The following is a 20,314-nucleotide window of genomic DNA, read 5'->3' as shown; positions in this document are numbered from 1 at the left end:
ATAATTCAAATGAGCCACATGCACAGGTAGAAAAACATTATCGTCCTAGAAAACAATGAGGCAGAACTATGTTAAACTTCAGTTTTTGTAAGTTAAAACAGTTAAATATCAGCAATTTCCTAGTTAAACACAACATTAGAATGTGGGTCTTCCAGATTATTCAGGTATCTTTATAGGACCATTATGAAGGAATAAATAATCTAAAAGAGGAAGCTAGAAATGCTAAAAGACAACTACAAAAAAATGATATAAGATTCTCTCTGGTAACCAGAATGACCACTCAAAGGGTCACCTTTATGATCTCATGCTCCCTCAATGAAAAGGACAATTACTTAAACATAATCAAGCACAAATTTATAGGAGTCTAGTAGTTTCTATTGTTGTGTTACTGCTGTTGCTGCAACAAAACCCTTACCGTATGGTGAGTTCCAGTATTTGAGCAAGTCTATCATGAAGCAAATTTGCCTAAGAAGAAAAAAATGTTATGAAAGGATTTATAATTTTCCAAATACCCAATAATACAAATGTAATTTAATGAACAATCACAGCTGTAACTGTTAGATAGTACAGAATGTGGGGTTTTTTGTTTGTGTTTTTTGGTACCAGGGATTGAACCCAGGGGCACTCAACCCCTGGGCCACAACTGAAGCATTTTTTTAAAAAAAGAAAATATTTTATTTAGAGACAGATCTCACTAAGTAGCTTAGGACCTCAGAAAGTTGCTGTGCCTGGCTTTGAACTTTTGATCATCCTGCCTCAGCCTCTTGAGCTGCTGGGATTACAGGCACGTGCAACTGTATCTGGAAGTAAAAATTGTTTTTAATGTTTTGATTTGTCTCATTTATTAGAATTTATTTTCTCTTATTGTTCTTTCTTAGTTACAAACTGACAAACACAAAAGCAATCACAGCAAAATCACCAGAAACCACTATGGAAAAAGCATCAAAGCAACAACATTCACTGATATCCAGTGGGGATCTGCCATTTCTATCAGCTTATATCCCATTAAGAAATAATTCAGGCTTCACAGCTAATCCCTGAGAGATTTTGTCCCTGTCTAGTACCTATCCCTGTGTTCTCTGATTTGCCTTAAGTTTGGAACTTACCAACCAATTACCAAAGTTTCTACAAAACCACTTTTACCATCTATTCACTTACTTTGGATTCACACTGTGCTGCTATTTCTTCAAAAGGTGCTTTCTGGAATTTCTCTATCACAAGACGTCTCTTTTCCTTTTCCTGTTCTTCCATTCCATTGGTATCTGTGTAAGTTTACATAAGGATCCATTAAAAGGAATAGTTTCATAAAATCCTGCCAATGATCAAAAAAGCTAATGATCTATCAACCAAAAATAAAGGCAATTTAAAGAACTATTCTATAAGGAAAAAAAGCAAAAGGCATAACATTCTTAAAATGTCTCATTAAAGGTGAAATAATACACACACATTAAAAAACTGAACAGAATTAAAGCTATATAGCAGAAAATCTTTCTGTCTGTCTCTCTTATCAAAAACATAAAAAAAGAGAGAGAATGGTAACTTTCTACAGGTCAAACAACATCAAGAGCTTTCCTGAAGAATGATTCCTTTATTTATAACTATGTCCTTGCACATATGAAGCACTAAATATTGCTTGACTGATTCTTGACGCTGAGTGAAGTAACAGAAATACAGACTGGGTCACGCAGAATCACACTGAACCTGACCACAACTTGGGAAGGGGTTTTTATATTAAGCTGATGTATATATGACTCACTCAAGTTTGTGAAAAAGTAAAATAACAAATGTATCTTTTTGATATTACTGACATAACAGTGTTTGCCTGCTAAAGAACACAGATATGGTGAGACAATTTTAAAAGCTTAAAGAATGAGTTTTATTCATAATTTATTTACTTAAAAAAACAAGGATTTTTGTTTGTTTTTTTTTTTACCATATTGCCTTTAGTTATTTTATCATCTAAAAAAAACACCAACATAAACATGCACATCAGATAGAGCACTAATCTCTAGGGTATCTCTCTCAAAAAGCTAAGTACCAAAAATACAAATAACTCAAATCAATAAATGGGCCAAGGACCTGAACAGACACTTCTCAGAAGAGGACATTCAATCAATCAACAAATATATGAAAAAAAAAATGTTCATCATTGCTAGCAATTTAGAGAAATAAAAATCAAAAAACTAAGATACCATTTCACTCCAGTCAGAATGGCAGCCATTATCAATACAAACAATAGTAAGTGTTGGTGAGGATGTGGGGAAAAAGGTATACTCATATACTGCTGGTGGGGCTGCAAAATGGGGCAGCCAATATGGAAAGCAATATGGAGATTTCTTGGAAAATTGGGAATGGAACCACCATTTGACTCAGCTATCCCTCTCCTCGGTCTATACCCAAAGGACTTAAAAACAGCATACTACACAGACACAGCCACTTCAATGTTTATAGCAGCACAATTCACAGTAGCTAAACTGTGGAAGTAACTTAGATGCCCTTCAATAGATGAGTGAATAAAAAAATGTGGCATATATACACAATGGATATTACTCAGCAATAAAAGAGAATAGAATTATAGCATTTGCAGGTAAATGGATGGAGTTAGAGAAGATAATGCTAAGTGAAGTTAGCCAATCCCAAAAAAACCAAATGCTGAATGTTTTCTCTGATATAAGGAGGCAGATTCATAGTGGGATAGGGAGGGGGAGAGTGGGAGGAACAGATGAACTCTAGATAGGGCAGAGGGGTGGTAGGGGAAGGGAGGGGATATGGGGTTAGAAATGATGATGGAATGTGATGGACATTATTATCCAAACTACATGTATAGAGACATGAATTGGTGTGAATATACTTTGTATACAACCAGAGATATGAAAAATTGTGCTCTATACGTGTAATAAGAATTGTAATGCATTCCACTGTCACATATAAATAAAAAAATTAACTAAAAAAAAGAAAAAAGTATAGTCAGGTATCGTGCCACGTGCTCCCTTTGCACATGGTTAAAAGAGTTGAACACTGAACAATAAAAGAAAGTTTGTGGTCTTTGGATCTGTAAATTGATAATAAAAAGCAGGCAACATTAAAAAAAAAAAGATGAGTTAGATATTAGAGAGTTAACTAGTGCAGGATATCTCACCAATTGCTTTCTTCAATGTTTCAAAGGTAATTTCTTCAGTGTTACTAACCTAGAGAAAAGTGATTCAAGTAAAACAAGGATTAAGAAAAGTCAATATAAATAACACCTTCACCTAGTTATGAGTCATCTAGGAGCTTTCACAACAATTTCTTCTTCTCTATGTTGGCTTCATTTGTGACTTACGCTCTAGATATCAAGTAGTCTCCACTTTTTCACTAAGTGTAACACTGGCCTACTGCAGGGTTTCCCCAAAACAAGCCTACAGATTAGCATGAGACTAGCAGAAATAGGGCTGCAGCAGCAACTCAGCCATTCTGTATTACAGAATAGTCTCCACTATAGATATCCCCCCGACCCAACTGTGAGTGATATATGTATGATCAATGATTTGAAACAGGCTGAGATTATATGGACATACATCTTTATTTATTTGTTTGTTTATTTATTTATTTTTGATACCAGGGATTGAAACCAGTAGAACTACTGAGCCACATCCCCAGCCCTTTTTTATATTTTATTTAGAGACAGAGCCTTGCTAAATTGCTGAGGCTGGCTTTGAATTGGTGATCCTGCCTCTGCCTCCTGAGCCACTGGGATTATCCATGCCAAGTTTATGAAAATTTTTAGCTATATGGTAAATAAGAACTAAATATTCTATAGCCTCTAAATTTTTGGTGTTATATGTAATTTACAACTCAAAAATGAAATAATCTAAGATTTCAAACTGTTTAAAAGTAATAATCACTATTTTGGCAAGTGTTCAATGAACAAAATCAACATCTTAAGCATATTCTGGATCTTGTGAGGTCAACCACCAAATTTCTATTTTCTGCAAGTGTCCTTCAACTGGAGCTCTCAAATATCTTGTACTTGGAATTATGTAAAAGATATGAAATCAAACATTTTATGATTTTTTTTTAAAAAGTTCAGAACACTTTTTGTGGCACCAGCATGTTGTCAGAAGGCATATTAATACATCCAGTTACTACAGTATCTCTGAATAACAATGAAAAAATGATATGTGAGTACTTGCCTGGACTTTGGTCATCCCTAATTTTAGCTCATGAGCTTCTTTTGCTAAGTCTAAGGCAGCAAGACTAATGAAAGCAAAAGACTTCCCGCTCTGCACCTTAGCTTCTCTGTAATACAAAGGCTTTAGCTGGAAACCAAGCAGCAAGAGATCCACTACCTCAGCTTTCCTACTGAGGGTTCACATTTCTAGTTGAAGTCAGATTAAACTTGGGAATCTTCAGTTGCTCTGTTCTAGATATTTGGAGCAGACATACAAGATTAGGCTTTGGCTGATTAATTACCTGTACCAAAAGTAATCTAGTACTTTAATGAAAAAAATGACTCTCTGTTGGTTTTAGACGTGGCTAAGCGCCAAAGACAGGAGACTTTTAAGAAACAACTAAAGTACAGTAGAAATGAGAATGCTAGCATTCTTGCTACACTGGTTTTTTTTTTTTTTTTTTTTTTTGAGTTTATAAAGATTATTTTAAAGTTTGAGCAAGTATTCAGCAGTAACTGGTAAATAGCTTTTATAAATTTCTCTGGTCTTCTATGAAATTAATTAATTAAATTTTGCCTAGGAGGTAATTTTATTCTCTTTTGGTATCTGAACAACCTTTTCTAATATATAAAAGCAGATTCCACAATTGTTAATAATGAGTTTTAAACTCAAATGTCCTCAAATAAATGTGATACTAAATTGTACTTTCTATATACTCAATGCTAAACAAATATGTCTCACACTTAGGACTTAGCAAAACAAAGTTTTTGAAAAGTTAATAAATGTATTTGTGGGCACTTAATGTAAAATGTAATATATTCCTCCTATATTACATTTGTGCAAATGTGTTTCCAATTCATTTTATCAAAACAAACTGACGCTTGTCAAGTTTCAAGTGCTACATACATATTTTTGTATGAAAATTTAAAAATTAGTTAACAAAAAAAGAAAGGAAAGCCTTCCTCTGTACATTTATGAATATATTCATGTACACAGTGAATCTTGCCATCGTGTACATCCACAAGACAGGGTCCTAATTAGCATATATATTCCATGCTTGTACAATCATGTCAAAATGGACTCTACTGTCATGCACAATTTAAAAAAAAACAATAAAATTTAAAAATTTCTTTAAAAAGGAGAATGGAATAATATATGCTGCACCCCTTGAAAAATTAAGTCTATAAACTAAGGCTTTGAATGAATTCTTCCCTAACAAAGGTAATACCAGCAAATTTATAATTAAAAGAACTCTCCTTCCTAGGAATGTATAAAATTAAAATGACTTTGAAGAGGCAAATTTAGAGAAGATTTCTCTTAAGTTTATACTGGCAAGCAACTTTAAACCAATCTTAATGCCTTAATGCCTTTAATTTCCCTCATAGATGAAGTTTTGACACATAATTTATAAAGGTAGTGAATATGTGGCTTCACAAAATGCATAAGAACTGCCTGTTCAACAACTTTTGATGCTCTACTAATAATTTCTTAATATAGCTGATGAATTTTGTGTAAATGAACAGAACATAGAACATACAAGTTAGTTTACTATTCTCTGATCACTAAATAATTTTAATTTCTGAAAACGAATTAACTGACAGGGGATAGGGGAGAAAGGAGAATGAGAAAGCACTAATTCAGACAACTTCTTTCTTTCTCTTTTCTTATATGGAGATATCTTTAATTATTTTTATTGTGCCAATGAAAAATAGTAAATACCCTAGGAAGGGAAACAATAGATACACTATGGCAGGTTGGCATTTCAGTACTTTTACTGGCCTATCAAAGCATACTCTGATGATTTGTGTAACATAAGTCCTAGAGAACATTGACTGCTTCTCCTTTCTATAACTCAGGAGGGCACATTCTTATGCTCTACTGAAACAGGAGGAGAGCAGCCACAGTTCTTAAAGAGTACAGTTTATTGATTCAGCTTAAGCTACACACATCATATATGCTATTCATAATAATACAACAATTTTCCTTCACAAGTGAAGTTATGACACTTTCTAAATGTAGTGAGCATGTGACTTCACTTAAAAGTGTATAATTCTATTTGTTTCTGTAATTAATATTTGATGAATTTTAAGAAAATAAACAGGAACTAAGAGATCCTGCTAATTTAACAATAGGCCTTATCTAGCATTTATTTCCAAAAAAAAAAATTTAGTTGTGCTTTATAGTCCCTTTTACATTGAATTACAATGTAAAATCTAGTATATACAACATACAGTGTTAAGTTTATATATCTTTTAGATAGCTGCAATGGATTCTGTAATAGAAATTATAAAAAATAAACTAAATCAGATTAATTTCTATTAACAATTCAGTTGATCTGGGGATACAGTTATAGTTTCTCCTGTATAAAAGTATGGAGAGTAAAAATTTCTTTTAACTGATATCTGTCACAACACAGTATTCCATGAACTAGCAGTCACTTACCACATCATCAGAAGGAATGGTATTGGGTAAAATATCCACCTGAATAGACACGGTATCCACAATACTTTTTCTTCTAGAAAGACGATCTTCATCTAAAATAAAAGTTGTTTTCTCTCATTATGTGTTACTTATAAATGTTACACTGATTTTTATTTGTAAACACTGCTTATTTCAGATTTTTAAAATTCAGGAAATTATGAGGTTTTTGTTCTTTCTAAATAGAGCAGTGTTTTCTCAGTCTTTTTTTTTAAGGAAAGTGTTATTTTTAATTAACAAATAATTAAACATACTTATGGGGTATAATGCAATATTTTAATGTGTGTATACATATGTGAAATAATCAAGTCAGAGTCATCAGCATATCCATCACCTCAAGTATTTATCAATTCTTTATGGTGGGGACATATAACATCCTCTCTTAGAAAGAAATCAGGAAAACAATTCTATTCAAAATAGCCTCAATAAATAAGTAAATTAATATCTAGGAATAAATATAACCAAGAAGAACACCTCTACAATGAAAACTACAGAACGCTGGAGAAAGAAATTGAAAAGGACCTCAGAAGATGGAAAGCACTCCCATGTTCATGGATAAGCAGAATTAATATTGTTAAAATGGCCACATGTCCAAAAACATTACAGAGATTCAACATAATCTCCATCAAAATAAAAATGACAAAAACTGCATGGTATTGGCATAAAAATAGACACATAGACCAGTGGTAGAGAGTAAAAGACAAAGATAAAGGGGTTGGGAGGAAGCATGGGAGAATTAGACGAACTCTAGATAGAGCAAAGGGGAGGTGGGGAAGGGAGTGGGCATGGGTGTAGGAAAGATGGTGGAATGAGATGACATCATTACCTTAAATACATATATAAAGACACAAATGTTGTGACTCTAATTTGTGTACAACCAGAAATATGAAAAATTATACTCTATATGTATAATAGGAATTGTAATGCATTCTGTCATATATAACAAATTAGAATATAAAGTAATAATAAAAAAATAAATAGCAGAAAAATGAAAAACTATGGCTATAAGGAAAAAGAGCAAAGTCATAACTAAATGAAACACATATATGTCCCCACTACAACTATATGAAACACATAGGCTACTGGCTCCATCTCTAAAAGGCCCATGTGACTAAGCTATGCTCCTAGGCACAGGTGGGGAAAGGCACACTACACTTGTCAGTTGCATTTACCTTTGTATTTGTGCCTGGGTTTATGAGGTTTTTTGCTTGAAGGAAAGAGAGCTAAATTCAAAATTATAAAAATGTAATATTTTAAATACCCTTTTAAAAAATTACTTTAAACTACAAAGCTCTATTAATGTCTCATTCTTAGCATTTTTATTCCCCCCATGGAATTTATGAGAAACAATCTTTTATACTACAAATTTTAAAAGAAAATGCAAAAGCATTAACAATTCCAACTACTATAAACTATCACTGTAAGAAATATGTATATTTCCCATGTTATGGAAAAGACCGGCATTTACAAAGACGATACTACTTTTAGTAATTAATCTAAAAAATTATCTAACTGAAATCAAATAGTTCTCTTATAGAACAAAGGTATTCCCAAAGGATAAATTAGATCTTCCACAAAATTTAGCATTCCTATAATCATTAAAATTAGAGTATAAGAAACTCTTTGATTTATTTTTTAAAGAAAAAATTGAAAGCAAGACACCATTTAGTTTTGCCTTCAATCACAATTGCATTATTTCAGGTGAAGGAAAGAACAGAAGGAAGTATACAGACAGAAGAAATGTAAAAAGTTTGTACGTTTCTTTACATAGGAGTCTATACTTTTTCAAAGGACAAACATTTCCTAATTCATTAAGCTCAATAATCACAAATCACTTATTAAACAATTCCTACAAATCACTTAAGTAATTTCTGTGTTAGATATAATTATGTATAATGAAGAAAAGATTTCATTTTGTTTTTCTGTTTTAAAGGATAACATTAGACATAATAATCCATGAATGTAATATCAACAAAAATAAATCATTAAGCACTTGATTTGCTTAGGGTAAAATCATATCTACATCTGTAGAGATTTACCAAAGGTTTTCAAAAGTAAAACAAACAGTTGAAAAAATCTGGGCTACATAGTGGGTGTACATAAAAAGAATTACTTTTCCTTACTAATTGTATAATGAAAAAATTGAAACATAATCACCAAAAGAGCTGTAGTTTTTTTCCTCTTACCTGTTACTTGGGGTACATATGGTACTGACAACCTCTCAACACTATATCCACTTCCACCTAGTGACTCTGCAATCTTATTGGTCAGAAAGTACAGATTTTTGTCATGCTTCTCTAAAGATTTTGGAAGTCTGTTCAGGTTGATAAAAACAATAATTAGTCAGTATTACTTAATTCTGAGCAAAGGTAAGTAAATAAACAAAATACTGCAGAGCAAAAGCCTCATTATTCTAAGATAAACATAAATTAACCTACAATTAATAACAGAAACATCAATATGCTATAGGTCATTAATCTGCACTCTCTAAGATCACTTGGCTTGTGGTCCCATCCTAGCCACACTGTTAGTATTCTTCTCCCAGTAATGCTCCAATAGTGAATTCAACCTTATATTACTGGGCTGATATCCAAACACTAAGTAATAAAGAACATTGAATTCAGTTTTGACTTTCGTGCTAATTAAAAATCTGTTGAGAGGAAAACTAAAAATGCGTCTCACTGATCACTAATGAGAATCCCCAGCCAGCTAAGAGACAAAAACACCTGCCCAACCACTTGAGGTCTGGTTTTCCTTTCACAGGGCCAGTAGTATCACAGGCTGATGTTTTCGATACAACATGCTCTCAGAGCCCAAGATCTTGAATCGGATATGAGTGTATTATTATTATTCATATATTTTTTTTCTCTGGAGAGCAAGGAAGAATAATGGGTATAACATTTCCTTTTAGCCTCTGCCCCACAAGTTTATGAGTATACTTATCTATCACTGAAAGTCAAGATATCATAATCTCTTAATGGAATGCTCATTATGTATGAAAGCATCTAAAAATGCTGTAGTTAAGAGAGAGATCCCCACATTTTAAAGAGCAAGACAGATCTTTTTTTCTTCATTTTTTTCAAGTTTGCCTCCATGCATGCATGAGTCTACATTTACAAAATGCAAAAATTCTACAACAAGGGAAGAAGTCAGATGAATTAAACGATGGAAACCCAAAGTGATGATTGTGAAACACTAGAAAATTTTTATAACAATAATTTACTCCCTTATAATCACTGATTGTTTTTTCTAATAAGCCTTTCCATAAAATATACTGAATGAACGTACAGGCACTTATCTCTGAAAATATGCTCTGGTAGAAAATAAGGGGCTTCCATAGTTTGAATTTCAATAACCTGAAAAATATCCAAAAACAAAACAAAACAAAACTCAAAACCTTCACCTCTTTAGGACCTTGGCTAAGACAATCTGAAAAACAACATCACAGTATTCAAAATAAAACCTTTAAACATTTATGTAAAATATCACTTTATTTTGGAATTCAAGCTAGGTTTAGAGTCCAGATATATAATTCATCTTGTTTACACATTTATTATTTAAAAATTCAGCAAATAAACTTATGAAAATAATAAATGAAGTAAAAAAATAATGATGCATTATACTTCCTTAAAGCTACTATAAAATCACTCATTTGGTAAACCCTTTATGAACCACCATCTTCTACCTTCTGTGCACTTTTTGCAGCCTGTCATGAGATCTCAAAGCATGTGTGAGGTCTTGCTCCTCAAAGGATCTGAAAGCAACTTAAAGGGAGTCCTCTGCTTTCATAATATTTGTGAAATATTATTTGTGCTTTCATAATATCTCCAAAGGTGGGCATTCAACAGTCACATGTTTGTTTAACATAAGATTGAGTTTTCTTGGAATGCATTAAAAACCTATATTACAATAAGGATTGAAAGACATGCTTCCAATTTCATAAAAATGAGGTTCTCTCTGACAAATGTCTTTACAAGTGGTCTTTCTCAGGTAAGTCACAGGCTCTGAGATATATATTAATTCATGTGAGTTACTCAGGAGTTTTTGCTGAGAAAAATAAAGTTATTGCTGAAAAAAGCTAAGCATACTTGAAAGACAACAATATTCAAAGAGGTACATTAATCATTCAACTTTTGGAATTTGTCCGGTATAAAATAATAATAGCAATAAAATAAAAAATAATATAACTTAAGAACATTCAGATAAATAAAGATTCATAATGGCTCAAAGGAAAAAAAGTACAGAATAAGATACCACAGAAGAAAAGCATGTATTCTATTCAACCACATTAAAAAATTCTAATAAAACAATAGCTGCAGTGTTAGTTGCAGTTTTGATTTACAGGATTATCCTAATAATTTGACACATAATCATCAAAGTTAAAAATAATTATCACTTAAAATAAATCATTTGTGTTCAACCTCAAGTTTATGGTCTCCATAAATACCTTACCTTGCTAACATGCTGGCAAAATGCAGGAACAGCTATCATCTGACTTACAAAGTTGAGATATGCTGCAACCAGTGCCATGATCCCGCAACGATGAAACATGGGCAAATTATCTTCGTTGATAATTGCACTATCCTTTTAATAAAAAACAAATACATCTTACAGGTTAAGAACTCCATCAATATTTTCTCTATAATTACACTGGAATAGTGCAAGCAGTTTGAAATGATAAAAAAAAAGTCAACTTTTTAGAATTTATTTTTAAAAAGAATTCTGAAAGGAGAACAAATGCCTATCTATAGCAGAGTTAAATTTTTCAATTTATTAAATGTTTTTTTCCTTAGGAAAACCTTTCCTATTTATACACATATATAAATACACACACACACACACACACACACACACACACACACACACAGTGCCCAAGCGTACAGCATTGCATACTGTCCTTTTATTACACAGTACACATTCTAATTAAACAATGTTATATATAATTATAATTTAATGACTATTTTCTCTTTTAAATTGAAAGTACGGGTAAAAGGCTGTGTTTACCTTTTTCATCACAGTATTCGGCTTCGATATTTAGCAGTCAATATTCATTTATTAAAAGAACAAACGAATGTAATCATAATCTTGAGAACTTAAAATTTACAACAAAACATTACTCTATCAAAATTAATGTTCTCGAATAAAAAAGGCAACAACTCTTTAGAGATAACATTGGCTTCATTTAAAAAGATTTCTCCAGTAAAAGATTAACAAAGCACACCTGTAGAGCAATGGCCAATCGAATGAGATCAATAACCACTTCTTCATTGGCCAATTCAATAGTGATAAGAGCAAGAGAAGTATAAAGTAGCTCATAGTTTTTCTGGACATTGTCTTCCTCTTTACAGCCTAAGTATATGTGCCTATATAGCTGCTGTCCATTCTGAAAGACAAGAAAAAGATAATTTTGCTTAAGATGTAATAAGAGCAGATTTCACATGCAAATAACCTTCTACAAAGTAATTAATCTTATTTCATACCCTAATGTGAAATTTTCATCAAACCGAATAGTCAAATTGTACTGCAATGATTAATATCACAAATTTATTTTCTACAACTACAAACTAAGATTAAAATTGAAAATAAATCTTATGAAAAAACATGAAGAAACAGTTCCACAGTAAATAATAAAAATGCTTTTAGTAATTATTTGGGGGGAAAAAGCAAATTATGGATTGATTTGAGGAAAATGTGAAATGAATAGCAGAATTCTGGGAGATACCACTGCAACACAGCATTGGTAATAATAAAGCACATTTTGCTGAGGGGAAAGGACTCTGGCTTTCTTGTTTTGAGAACAATCCCATGCTGTGGCATAGGAGCTCTTTAGGAAATAGCATGTAGGTGCTCCTATACTTTGGAATGAATCTCCAAAGATGAGTCTAAAGCCTATTTATAGGAGGAGGTTGCAGTAACTCCCCAGCTATTACACAGAGGTGACCCCCCTAATCCAGACCTAAGTATGTTGATTAAAATATTATCCTAAATATGTCACTAAAAGACATAAAAGCCTTTCCTATCTAAACTATTCCTGGGATAGATGTAACTTCCAAATGAGAGCTAAAAGAAATATGAGGGTGTTTCCCATTTCCAGTCACTGTGTGGTAATTAGGTTCACTTGGGGAGCTAGCCCTCAAACCTAACTGTAAACCAGAACACAGGAAAAATGGAATGGCCACCATGTTTCTGCCTCCCCTGGTATGATGGAACTGGCCAGTGGCCCATCAGTGTTTCTAAAGTATATGGTTCCCCAGGTGGGTAATACGTGGACAGTGCTAAGAACAATAGAGGCCACTCTCCCATGTGCAATGACTACAGCTCCAGCCTCTTTCTCAAGGGATTTGTCAGACTGATCAATTTGGAATGACCTGCTGAGCAAGAACAACACAGACTCTTCTGGAGGCAGCCTGCCTGTCATGCAATGCTCTGATCTGTTCTTTAACTTACACTAAGGTCCCATTCTGGTAGCAAGGTCTGTTTTTTTCCAGCTTTGACAGTCACTGACTATGTAAGTCTGTTTAATTTGGGTACAGTGTTTGACACATCTTTCTGGGGTTCCAAAAATGCAGCTGTGCTCAAGCATCCCACTAGAATCCTTTATTCTGAAGTTGGTATTAGGTTTTAACCTTTCTCAATCCTTAGTTTCTCTGTTTCTCAAATGGTTCAATATTTGGGTGGAAAAGAGGGTCTAATGTGGTAGACTCTCTAAATTCTAAGACTGCTCTTGAAACCTATGGTTCCTAAACATCATTCACAAATATTACAGCAGTGTTTACATTCATGGCAGTTCAGGTCTCAGGTCTCCTAAGTAATTCAATTTTTTTTTAATCATCTACTATATGACCACCATATAAGATAAAAATAAGATTTGGCAATATGTACTATAAAAATGTAGTCTAATTAGGTGTAATGACTTCATGAAGTGGATTGGCATTATCTAGTGAGTCTAAAGAATGCATAATCTACTACTTAGGAATTCCTCTCATACAGACCTTAAAAAATGAGAATTATATACAGCATACTACACACACTGCCATGTTTACAACTGCACAAATTATAACACCCCAACTGGAAACAGTTCAAATGTCTGCCAACAAAAGAACAGATATCTTCTGTATTTGTATCAAAAATACTACTAAAGCTATACACCTGGATAGAGCAAAATGAAAAAAAAAAAAAAAACCCTACACATTAAAGAATATACAATATACTGCTCCTTTCACACAAAATACAAAAACAGATAAAACTCAATAATAATTGTCTAAAACATCAAAACAAGGATTACCTGTGGGGAGAGGATAGACTTATGAAGACAAGAAATATAGGATACTTTTGTTTAAACTTGTTCACTTGAAAATAATTAAAATAATGACTATATTTTATAATTAATAATAAAATGTTCCTTTTCCTACATTAACAAAAAGAGCTTTCACAAGGCAAGGAGCTATATGATGAGTTCACAGTGGGAGTCTCAGCGGGAGCAGCTGTTTTCTCTAAAAGCTTCACAAGGAGATAAGACAACAACATTCCCTGATGTAAACTGTAAGGGACCTGTCCTGGGACCATCTTTCAAACAGATTCAATGTCTAAGATGTCCCCAAAACATGCAGATGGACCGGTTTTAGGCTGGGTGGGGACCAGCAAAACAGCTGCCTGAACACATTGTGCTGCTCTGTGGTGCACAACATGTGGTAAACGAAAAGATACTCTTACAGAGGGGCATTGTCCTATCCTGTGGCTTTAGAATCACATTGTTTTTCTCTGGATTGCTGCAGAAATTGTAAAATTTCATTTGAAAATCAAACGTTTTTACAAATAAAATGAGTAAGAAAATAAATGAAAAAGGATACCAAACTATGAAAATAAAAATTTTATAAAGAAAGAAATGTGAAGAGATTACATCTAAAGAAAAAGATTGCATTAGGAATGGTTTACACTAATGGTAACAAATGCTTAGCCAGTAAGTTATTTGTGTTATAAAACAGAGGGATAATTGAATCTGAAAACAGGCTAAGCATTCAAAATTTAACACAGTTAAATCATAGCCTTTCAAAATTAGTTGAGAAGCACAATTAATCACAGAGAGGTATTACTTCTATGCTGTCATAACAGATAAGATAAAATCCAGACTTGATTTTCAGGATTGTTTAAGGTTGTCATATTAAAGCATAAACGTGCTTTCAAAATTCATTATATTAGTCATGATTACAAGTTCCTCAGTTATGTGAAACAATTTCTTTTATTAACTGAGTCACATAAAGATATATGTTTTTAAGAAGTTAAAAGGAGTTAAATGTCTCTGTCTAGTTCTAGTTTTTAAGTCCATAGTACAGCCAAACTTAAAGAATTAATTTTATTCAAAGGATGAGACTGATTTAAGAAGTGATATTTTATAAATTACTTTTCCAATGAAGTTTTAAACTGTGAAGGTATTAACTTGACACATAACAATCAAAAGTACTGATAGGGCCAGTAACATTAAAGATGATGGCAGGGAGAAAGAACAGTCTACTAAAGAGGCAAAGGAGCACACGGATTAGATTTGTCTTTGCAAGTGTCTCCCATCTCTGCACCTCTAAACACAGGGCCCTCTTACTCACTAAAATCAAAGGCATCTGTGTACATCTCTCAACACGAAGCTCAGTGTCAGCCAAATATTAGGCGACCAAGCTCTGGATAACTAGTAACTATGTAGAGAGCTTTCTCAAAACACTAAATGACCTTGGCATCATTTTCTAAATTTGAACATTTCTAACAGACATACAGAATTTATTCTTTCATCATAGAAATCTAGCCAGATAAGACTTATTAAGGGCAGAGACCCTACCTAACTCATCTTTATATCTCAAATGCTGTGCAGAATACAATCTAACAAATAGTAAGCATTCATTATAGTTATTCATTCAATGAAGATAGCCATTTTCAAAAACTTGAAGCTCTTTATAAAAGAGCCACTAAAAGTGGGTTCATGTGTGTGTTTTGGGTAGGGGAGGAAAACAGGGCAGTAATTTCTCTCAAAATAATGTTGAAGCAGCCTAACAACCCACAGTTCACACACAGGCTAGAAGAGACACTGCAGGACTGCCAGGGGCATGGAAGGAGGCTGAAGTTGAAGCATGAGGTCTTTAAACTCTAAGTTCAGGGGGTTCATTTTAAGGTAAGAAATCAACATAAAACAGCTAACAATTCAAATGACTATAACTTATAGCATACATTTTATTTTTAGAAAATGATCTTACCTTTTTCATGAAACTTGTGTCTTGTCTACAAATTTTTTCTCTTTTTATCTTTAGGTCAGCTACATCTGGTATTATTCTAGAGACAATGTATTATTTTTAATTAACAGTACATTTGGTTACAATATCATGTCTTACATGGAAAACTATATTTAAGCTCAGGAATATGAACTATTTAATACTCATTTCAATAAGCATTTTAAATATGCCTATCTGAAATGATACTACTGAATTATCAAGTTTAATTAAGGAATGCATAATCTTGACTGCTTGTCATTACTAAATTTAAAGCAAAACTACAAAGTAAAAATAAAATCCACTTAACTAGACATGGCTAGTAGATGAGAACTCTGAAAAGTATATTAAAATCCACACCAATTTAAAAAACTGAAAATTCTACATTTAAAAAAAAATCACACAACACTTAAGTAACATATTAATCCAGAGTAAAAACATTATGTAGCTCATTTTAACATGACACATCACCTGATCCCTCGAAGCTTTGCCCTATTGTCATGGCGATCCATGAGATTGTGCATTACTTCCAAGACTAACTGCCTCAGTTCATAATCTTCCATGAGAGATGGTGATAACAAAGGATCCAGAAAAGACCCTGGCAGTGCAGTAACAATCGTCTTGGCTTTGTAACCAGAGGTTACCTATTCATAAAGATGAAAATTAAAAAATGAAAAATATTTGTCAAGAGTCTTTCTTTGGTAAAGTTCTCACATTATTTTCTTAAAATCATACATTTAGGGAAACAGAAAGTATGGATATAAACCTAAAGGAAAGATATAAAGAAAGTTTATAAGGTGATGAAAGATTTTACTGAATGTACAAAAACATCTTTCATAAGAATAAAATAACAATTAATTTACCATTTGCTAGGCACAATTCTAAGCATTATATATGTATTAACTTTGTCTTCTCCACATCCCTGTAAGACAGGCTCTAATATATCCCGATCTTATAAAAGGAAATTAAAGTTCTGACAGGTTAAGAATATACAGAATACGTAGTCAGTACGAAACAGATGAATATAAGGAGACCAGGTGGCAAATAGTAAAGACAAGAACTGCAAATTTTAAATTTAAGTTTGTCAATTATTTTTCTATTTTAAATAAAGAAGTTGGTCATATATAATATCCCCCCACTCTGAAAAGCTATACTTCATTAGTTACTTGATTTGATGTTTATGAGAGCATCAATATCTTCTAAAGCATAATTACCTGTGGGATTTGTTTAATATAAAGGTCTTAGAAACAAATAAAATTTCAGGTGGATAATTTCAACTTATTTTCAGGATTATAAGCATATATGGAACATTTAACATTTGTATTTGGGCACTTATTAATGAGGTGAAGTTGACTTTATTAATTAGTAGAGAAATCAATAGGACAATTTTCTTTCTATCTAGAAAAATTAAAAATACTCCATGCCTCACACCACTTATCTAACCATGACAAGACAAATTTCAAATATTTTTGTAAAAATGCTAAAACAAATGAGTTTATATCATCAGAATAGGCAAAGAGTTCTTAAACCAGACACAAATAAAAGGGGCAAAACCCATAGAAAAGAACTGATAATCTAGCTATATTACAATTTAAAACTTCTGCAAGCCAAGCAACAAATAATTAAAAATGAAAAAGGAAGATATTTCATACGTATCCTAGATGTGAGATATTTTCTTTAAAAATGGGGCCTCAATTTCTAGAATAAATTCGAAGGATAGTATTTGGAAGGACACACATTTCAAACAACCAGTACCTACTATATCCATGGCATTATGCTAGGTGCACGTGAATCAAACATGAGTGCAACTGCTATAAAGTAACCACAACATCTCCCATTTGGGGTATATATTTCCTTTTCGGCTATCTACTGCCACTCCAAATTTCAAATGACAAATTGTCATTTTTATGATTTGCTTTCCCAACAAGAAGAAAATGTTTGGACAGTATGTAGAAAATAGCACAATATGTAAAAGGAACTTGGGGTTTCCAAGTCCAGGATCTACCTTTTAGCTCACTGACCGCAGTGAACCTCAAGTCCTTCCACTCAAAGTCTCTTAGCCTAGGCAACTCCATCTGTGAGACAGCAAGAGTTCTGCCCACTTTGATTCATCAGAATGAAGGTCAAAGAAAATAATAGAAGAATATCAGTGCAAAGCACAGAATTTTAAAAAATGAAGAGCTTAATATTTAGGTACACAAACCACACCAAAAAATAGTCACATTTTCTTATTAAATAAGAAATTAGACAATGTGAAATTATTCCTTTAATCTTTCCCATGCTTTGAGGTTAAGTGTGTGTCCTTCATCTGCATGAAGCACCTTACCATAAGCAAAGATCTCAGCAACATTATCTGAATTCGTCTGGTTCCCAAATCCCTAAAATATACAAAATGCTTGTATCATTAATGCTAATTAATATTCACATTACTTCATTTCCTTTAGTATATTCCACAATTCTAAACTTCACTCTTATAAGCTAACTAGATTTTCATAATAGCTTAAGTTGAGTCTCACTTTATGTACTAAAATACATTTCATATGAATTAAAACAATTATATGTAAAAAAATTTAAAAAAATAGGTTAACCGGCTCTCAAAGGAAACAATTCATGCATGTGATGGAATGAAAATTAAATCATATGAATACACAATTAGGTGACCCCAATGGTACTGAAAAATCACATATAACCCCCAAATTATTCCACAAATATGAATTATGATTACATGTTAATGAAAAAAAAAAATTAAAGTGTTTTAGGAGATAGAAATGCTAACTATCTTCTTTGAGCATTACACAAGTGTATAAATCTATCAAATTATCACATTACCCCATGAATATGTTCAAATACTTTTTAAAGAAAATTATATTTCCTTATTTGATTCATATTTCTTTGACCATAAATTAATAACCCTTTTTCTATTTGCTAATTCTCTTTTAAATTATCTGCTCTTACCTGTTTATTATTTAAGAAACTATCATATTCATCTACCATATTTATAGTAAATATTTTCTCCAATTTATACTCTTTTAAAATTATTTTAATTGTACCTATTCATGGGGTCTAGGGTAATAATTTGATAGATATACATAGGGTATAATGATCAAATCAGGGTAGTTAACATTTCCATCTACCTAAACATTTAAAAAAACTCTTGATTAGCACTTAATGATATACATACTTACGAGGTACAGTATAATCATTTTCTTATTAAATTAAAAAATAAACAGTCACAAACTAAAGCTTAAGCATGCTATCAAACCACATGCTATATAGTAAGGGAAGAAAACAGATCTTTGAAATCAATTTTGGTTATATAGTTGCAGGAAGAAGTCAACATTCCTCACATACTGACAATTTTTAAAATTTTTACAGAAAACCTGAAACTTTAGTTCATATATGGATGCATATACACAATGCCTAAGCTAATCAAGACTTTTATTTAGTTAATAAAGACATAGAAAATTGAAGCTGAAAAATGATAAGCTGAAAAATGATTCTAAAGCCATATAAAGGTTGACTTAATAAATATTTTCTAGATCAAAGATGAAATGTAACTGGAGATTAAGTTAAAATTTACAGTCTAAGAACATACCCTAGTTGACTGATATCCAAAGTATGAGTGGACGTTCCAAACACAGGAACTTTCCCCATAATGAACATCATGATTTCTGACCTCTGATAATCTGGTAGGTTACTTCCAAAAAATCCTACAAAAATATTAAGGTAAATGTTACAAATTACAAAGCTATTTTTTCTATATAATAAAAAATTATACTTTTAACCAAAGCTTTCTATATGTGATAAAAAAATGGTTGTCTTGAAGCTAGATAACAATAAAGCTATTATAATTTCAGATGTCCAAAATCATGTCTAACACAAAGATGTATATGATGGATTAATACTTCCATAAAATGATAAATACCTGAAAGTCTTTTATGTGTAATTAGTAGTGGCAAACATCAGTGAGTTTAATTGATAGGAGTCTTAGAAAAAGGACAAAAAATGCTGACTAGTGTCTGATGAAACTTGTTCAAATACTGTGAGCCCCAATTCTTGTTCAATAGGGAAGTGCATAATTAGGCCACATTTTAGTAAAGAAGTCTATAATTCAGTTACTACTCTGGTTTTCCTAGGATTACCCAAACATTCTAAAAAGTCATTAAAATGTGTCAGGTTTTACAGTTTAACCTTGTGAGTTATTTCAATGCACATAATTTAACATGTTTAAAGAAATAAATATTTAGCTGATTTACTTGTAATTTTTTTTCAGGCACTCTTGGGTTTTGAGGATATTTTACATTTTTCTGCTGTAGCTTTTGATGGTTTACTTCTTGGACATAAAAGATTTATAAGGTTTTTCAATTATTCACACTTCAAATTTTCTCATTTCTCTTAAGATCAGAACAGATATCAAATCATGGTTAGTTTTGT

At 32.2% G+C, this 20,314-nt stretch overlaps 1 protein-coding gene across 3 annotated transcripts in view; it reads right to left on the bottom strand.

Moving 5' to 3' along the window:
• Efr3a (EFR3 homolog A) overlaps window positions 1-20,314 on the bottom strand; it is a 74,743-nt gene that overhangs the window by 6,110 nt on the left and 48,319 nt on the right. For all 3 annotated transcript variants that reach the window (XM_015486485.2, XM_015486484.2, XM_015486483.2), the window contains 12 exons: window positions 19,476-19,590; window positions 18,207-18,258; window positions 16,352-16,524; window positions 15,869-15,944; window positions 11,851-12,012; window positions 11,082-11,213; window positions 9,918-9,985; window positions 8,816-8,943; window positions 6,594-6,685; window positions 3,140-3,188; window positions 1,159-1,262; window positions 416-465 (listed from right to left, as the gene is read on the bottom strand). In XM_015486485.2, the coding sequence (XP_015341971.1) occupies window positions 416-465; window positions 1,159-1,262; window positions 3,140-3,188; window positions 6,594-6,685; window positions 8,816-8,943; window positions 9,918-9,985; window positions 11,082-11,213; window positions 11,851-12,012; window positions 15,869-15,944; window positions 16,352-16,524; window positions 18,207-18,258; window positions 19,476-19,590 (1,201 nt within the window). The remainder of the gene's footprint in view (window positions 1-415; window positions 466-1,158; window positions 1,263-3,139; window positions 3,189-6,593; window positions 6,686-8,815; window positions 8,944-9,917; window positions 9,986-11,081; window positions 11,214-11,850; window positions 12,013-15,868; window positions 15,945-16,351; window positions 16,525-18,206; window positions 18,259-19,475; window positions 19,591-20,314) is intronic.

Source organism: Marmota marmota, unplaced genomic scaffold (assembly GCF_001458135.2).
Source record: "Marmota marmota marmota unplaced genomic scaffold, marMar, whole genome shotgun sequence".
Taxonomy (NCBI): domain Eukaryota; kingdom Metazoa; phylum Chordata; class Mammalia; order Rodentia; family Sciuridae; genus Marmota; species Marmota marmota.
The sequence above is the reverse complement of the archived record's forward strand: the minus strand, read 5'-3'. Positions and strand labels throughout refer to the sequence as shown.